The sequence below is a fragment of the Tupaia chinensis genome, unplaced genomic scaffold, assembly GCF_000334495.1.
Source record: "Tupaia chinensis unplaced genomic scaffold, TupChi_1.0 Scaffold000610_1, whole genome shotgun sequence".
Lineage (NCBI taxonomy): Eukaryota > Metazoa > Chordata > Mammalia > Scandentia > Tupaiidae > Tupaia > Tupaia belangeri.
Genome location: NW_006160129.1, coordinates 1,472,126 through 1,478,307, shown reverse-complemented (window position 1 = coordinate 1,478,307; position 6,182 = coordinate 1,472,126). Strand labels below are relative to the sequence as shown.

The window sequence follows — 6,182 nt, the reverse complement described above, 5'->3', positions numbered from 1 at the left end:
AACGGCAGAAACCTCCCCCATTGATTAATTACAGAAGACTCTCCAGCCTCCTCTCACCCGGGCCTGGGCCACCTCCCCCTTCCTCGGTTCCTATTGGCGGGTTCGCCCTGGTTCCCCGCGAGTGCGTCTATCAAGACGTGAGCATTAATCCACTCCTGCAGACCTGCGTCCGCTTGCGCAGGAAAGAGAGAAAGAAAAAAGAGAAAGGGGTGGGGGAGTGGATACTCAAAACCAGCAAGGACCGGTTAGGGCGGAAAAAAAAAAGAAAGAAAGAACTGCTCTGCCTCCCCAGCTGGGAGGAGGGGGATTCTAGAAGCATCGAGAGGAAAAACCGCTGTTACACTGGAGTACCTTGAGCACGTTCATGGGCCGGTTCTCAAAAGAAGAGCCGATATTCACTTGGCTTACTAGGCTGGGGTACTCAGCCACGAGGTTTTCCATTTCTTGGGAAATCTGAAATGTTTTAAATGAGTAAATAAACAGTGCAATACATCCATTAAGTAATTTCTCCCGGGTCTCCATTCCCATCCTCTATAAGGATCCAGAAGGGAGGACAGCGCGGGTGCTGTAGGTTCCTTAAGTTTGAATTCCCGCTAAGGTATTGTGAGTCACTCAGCAACTGCGGGGTCTGGAAGGGAGAAACCATTTTGTGGCTGCAGAGCCAGTTCGTTCCATTTTCGTGCAGAACAAAATGGCACTTGTCTGTTTTGCCTGTGGCTCTCCTCGACCCCATCTCAGTGGCAGAGCTGCCTCAGCCATAGGCCTGGTGGTTGAAATGCTGGACTACCACATGGCTCACTGTGGTTCGAGTCCCGGACCTGGCAGCTTGCTTTCCCACTTTCCCATGACTGTTCCTGGTGAGCACACGTGCTCTGTAGCACATTTTAAAAATAATAAGTAGACAAATATTAAGTAAATAATTTAAAAGTAAATATGGATGCAAGGGCAGGCGCTACTACAGAATGTAGCAGTTCCAGAGACAATGCCATGGTGCCACAGACCCGCTAGAGTCATCAGCTACTCAGGCTCCCATTTTCAAGGCTGATGGAAATGTTTTGCATCTGGGCCACCCAAACTGTGTCCCGTGGCTGAGAATGGGATGTGTGGAGGTGGGTCTGGAGAGTTAACAGGTTGAAACAGCCTCTCTGCTGTCAGCATTTGCTCTCTGTAGGACACAGACACTGGCTTAGAGGGCCATGCAAGGAGAGAGGGTCTTGTTTCCTCCTCTTCCCTTCTTCCTCACTCTGCTTCTCTGGAGTCACTTACCCGAAACCCTTGGAGACACGTATATTTCAAAGTAAGACTGAACTTGAGGGACAGAATTTTAAAAAGGAAATAGTAGGTATATACTCTATGTTGTATGTGTGACAGTGCTCCATGTTGAAGCACATTAAGATTTCTGGCAGTGAAATGAATAGCAAATCAATTCAGGTCAGATTTTGGCCCAAGTGAGTTTAGGCCAGATCAGATTTTACCACCAAATACATTAGAGGAAGAAATTTTCAGGGCTCCTTGCTAATTTTTTTTTTTTCTTAAGAGACAGGCTTTTGCTATAGGACATGTGTGCTCGCTGGAGAGACAGAGACAGAAACTGAGAAATCACCTCTCAGGAGGATAGCCACGGCACAATCCTTTCTCTTCCATTCTCCTCTTGGGATTTTGAGCATGCATGCACACGTGCCTGGTGTGAGTTTCAAGCCTCCAGATCCAGGACTTAAACTGCAGTCAACCATGTGGGAGTCCAGCAACATAACCATTACACCATCTGCTGGTCCTGCTCTTTGCATTTTTAAATTGCAGATTTAAGGCCCATTCTCTATGTTGCTGTCATTAGCTCCTGAGCTGCAGTGCTGGAAGCCACACGGCCCACCACATGGGAGTTGGTCGACCTGAAAATACTCCCAGCCAGAGAATGCTCTGGCCAGTGCATGCCTAAGAATCCAAGAGCTGAAGGACTTGGGGGAAGGGATTGCAGCATGAATGATACTCTCCCACACTCTGTGTCACATGTATGGTCTCTATCATGAATAAAATAAACAACTTTTTAAAAATAAAAATGTAATAGAATTGATGAATTGGAAACTTAGTATCTACCAGATATCTCCTCTTCATTACTTTCCTGCTCCCTGCTTTGTTTTTTCTCAAGTCAGTGTAGATAGACCCATAGGCCTCAGGAAGAGCTCTGAGTCAGAGTGGTAAATACAGCACTGTTCAGTAACCCAGGTAACAGAACAGAGTACCAAATGCAACACAGGCCCAACAAAACTCAGTCTCAGCAAAGACTGCCTTAGATCCTGCTACCATGAGACCTTGAACCTTGGACAGGTTGGGAGACTCCACCTTTGTCTGGAAATCAGAGGTGCTGAGGTAACCTCTGACTCCATCATCAATGGCAGCCATGGAGCACAGCTCTTGACTGGCTCTGTGGGCAACATGGGTCAGAAATCAGCAAGGGGGCCTTGTGGGGCAGAGCATGAGAGGGCTATTTGTCAACTCACTTAAGACACTCCTGGACTCTTTCAAAACAACTATGTGGCTGGGAAAGTGAGGTGTAGGTCCTGCATTAAGCAGGAATAGGTGAGAAGCAGTGACACTGATACAGCTGTGAAATGCTAGGGAAACTTGGAAAAGTTAGGAAATATTAGGAGAATAATTTCTAGGTCATTAAATCACCACATGGAAGTATAGACCTCATCATGGTAGGAAAGAATGACCCATTTCTCTTCCGTCCATTTTGAAGTACCTACCTCTTCCAAGGTATGGTAGGCCCCAAAATTAAAGTTACCATTCCGCTCTCTTCTCTGATTAAATAGCATTTCTTCATTCTCTTGATCCAACAGAAGCTACAATAAACCAATTATATCTATGATTAGTGGACAGCATTGTATTTGTTTTTTTGTTTTGTTTTGTTCTGTTTTTTGACAGCATTGTCTTTTATCCTACAATTGTGAAGGAAATGGTGACACTCAGGTCCAGTAACAACACTGTCTTTTCCCTGTCCTGTAGGCTTTGAGGTCATGTCTTCCCCTTAATTGGGCAGCACTCTGAAAGAAGATGGGCATTAATGGGACTTCCAGGCAGTCAGACGCTACAGATATAGGGTGATACAGTCCCATGATGGGCTTGCAGATTTGGCCTATGGCTTATTCTGTGTTTCTGAGAACTCAGTGCTTGAGCTAACATCTAATTAAAACTACACAATTCTTGCTTTTCCCTATTTTGACTATGCCATGGTTTAAATAATGATTTGTCCCCCCAAAATTCATGCTTTGGAACTTGGACCCTAGCATAATGGAGTTTAGGAGGTAAAGCCTAATGGGATTGGATCATAGAGGGATGGCTCCTGTGAATATATTAGTGATGTCTCATGAGAACCAGTGAGTTATAGTGCTCATGAGAAGGGGTTAGTTCTATGAAAGCAAGTTGTTATAAGAGGGAGACAGCTGCCCCAGGTCTCTCTCATGTCCACCATTCTCTTTGCTTCTGTCAGCCACATTGTGACTTGAGCCAGGCTGATGCCAGCCTTATGCTTTTGGACTTTACAGCCACCAGAATTGTGAGTCAAATAAACCTCTATTTCTATATGTATCACCCAGTCTTAGGTATTTCTGTTAGTAACACAATGACAAATTAAGAGACTAATACACTGCAGTTTGCACTTTGTACTTCATTCCATAGCCTCTCTTGCAGTTCTTGTTGCCATATTCCACTTGTGCCAAATGGAAAGAGATAGCGCCTTCCTACCCACCCTGCATGGGTCATGTGTAGCACACCCTGCTGGAAGGCCCTGGTGACACCCACAGGTCCTTCCCTAAAAAAAGAACACTCCAAGATAAAAGAGAATGAACCTTCAGTTCATGAGGACCAACAAGCCTTTAGATGGTTGGTCTGTGGAATAATTACCTGAACATCTTCAATCATGATAGAATAAGCAATTCCCTGGGCCTCCAAGAATACTTTGACTGCTTGGACGTTGACAAAAGGAACTCGGATATGAACTGTCTCCCCTGGCATGGTGGGTAATTTCCAAAAGTCAAGCTGAAAGGGAGAAAAGCCAAGGCAATGCAATAACTTGGTTATCCTAGGGAAATGGGCAACTCAGCAGTGATAAATTTTTAAAAATCAATGTGTATCTAGTTTATCTTGCACCCACAAGACTGTAATTACTGCAGAATCACTATGCAATCCCAATAAGGATTTTTTTAATACCTAAGCATTGGCAAATATGTTATATTGTTTTGGCCCTCTTTGGCTAGATATTAAAATTGGCAGGAGGAAAAGATTATTTAAAACTATAACGGTTTGGGAACCAGCAGTTAGCGTAATGGCTATGTCCCTGGACTCCCATGTAGTCGACCGCGGGTCAAGTCTCGGACCCAGTGGCTTAGAACTCATGCCGGGCGCGTGGGCATGTGTGCCCAAGATCCCGAGAGGAGAATGGAGGAGAAGGAATTGTGGCGTGACCATCCGCCCTGGGAGGTGATTTTTCACTTTCTGTCTCTATGTCTCTGTCTGTCTGGCGAAAACCTCTCAAAAAAAAAAACTATAACAGTTTGTGTTTTTTGGTTTTTTTTGGGGGGGGGGTTTTGAGAGGCATGCACTTACCAGAAAGACAGAGAGAGAAACAGAGAGACAGAAACCGAGAAATCACCCCCCAGAAGAGATGGCCACACCACAATCTCTTCTCTTCGGTTCTCTTGGGATCTTGGGCACGCACACACATGCACCCGACGTGAGTTTAAGCCACTGGATCCAGGACTCAAACTGCAGTTGACTACATGGGAGTCCAGCGACGTAACCATTACACCATCTGCTGGTCCATATAACAGTTGCTTTTAAAAGTCTGACATTTAGGAGCCAGCAGGAGGCATGGTGATTAAGCCACTGGACTCCCACATAGCTGATTGCTCAAGTGCCAGACTCAGGGGCCTGAAAATCACACTGGGCACGTATGCTCAGAATCCCAAGAGGAAAATGGAAGAGAAGGGACTGCAGAGTGGCCATCCGCCTTCAAGGGTGATTTCTCACTTTCCCTCTCTCTATCTCACTCTGCCAAACGTGCCCTATGGCAAAAACCTGAAAACAAAAACAAAAACAAACCTGGCATTTAAGTGATCTAATTCATTTTATGATAGGATACCAATACTATTTTAGGGGAAATAATACATTAAAGTTGTTCAACAGTTTTTCAAAGTAATTTTCACTTGGGACCAGCAGTGAGCGTAATGGCTATGTCGCTGGACTCCCATGTAGTCGACCACGGTTCGTGTCCCGGACCCGGTGGCTTAAAACTCACACCGGGCACGTGTGCGTGCATGCCCAAGATCCCGAGAGGAGAATGGAGAAGGGATTGTGGCGTGGCCATCCCCCCTGGGGGGTGATTTCTCGCTTTCTATCTCTCTGTCTCTCTCTGTCTGTCTGGCGAGCGCATGCGCCCTATGGGAAAAACCTCTCCAAAAAAAAAAAAAAAAGTAACTTTCACATATAATCTCTTTTTCCAATAAGCCTGTGAGAGAGAAGAATGGTATATTTATCCCCGTTATTCTGAGTGGGAAAGGAGACACAAGGAAGGTAGGAGACTTGCCCAATTTCAGGAGTTGGGACTACAACTCAGAATTCCCAGCCCCAGTATCATTCCACACCATATCAGTTGAAGTACAGTTCCAAACCTATCCCAATCGTCATGTCTAACTAGAGACTTTCCACTCTAGGAAACAGATACCCTCCTTTCGACAGATACCTTGAGATGTTCTTCAGCCTCCAATTGCATCAGATTTTTCATCTGTTCTTCATTTGTTGGTACAATCTCAAGAACTTGGTCTCTAAAGAATATTAACCACAGACATGACTTACAAAGCAAAGCCAGGTCCAGCCTCAGTGACATGTGCAGCTAGAGATGCTTTATTCTGGAGGCTGGGACCACCTAGGAAATTTCTGGTCCAATGTAAAAAGCCAGGTGCAGTGTCATGCACCAGTAATCACAGTGATTCAGGGAAGTTGAGGCAGGAGGAGCTCAATCAGACTGACCTGGGTGATATAGCACAGCCCTGACTTAAAATAAGAGCCAGGCACGGTAATATACACCTTTGGTCTCAGCTGGAAGGCTGAGGCAGAAGGATAGTAGCACAGAGAGATCCTGTTGGCTTTCTTTCTTTCTTTCTTTTTTTTTGAGAGTTTTATTT

At 45.2% G+C, this 6,182-nt stretch overlaps 1 protein-coding gene across 1 annotated transcript in view; it reads right to left on the bottom strand.

The window, feature by feature from the left end:
- CPA2 (carboxypeptidase A2) overlaps window positions 1–6,182 on the bottom strand; it is a 22,667-nt gene that overhangs the window by 13,896 nt on the left and 2,589 nt on the right. The window contains 4 exon segments of the mRNA XM_006158823.2: window positions 352–453; window positions 2,748–2,843; window positions 3,904–4,038; window positions 5,741–5,822. Coding sequence (XP_006158885.1) covers window positions 352–453; window positions 2,748–2,843; window positions 3,904–4,038; window positions 5,741–5,822 — 415 coding nt within the window.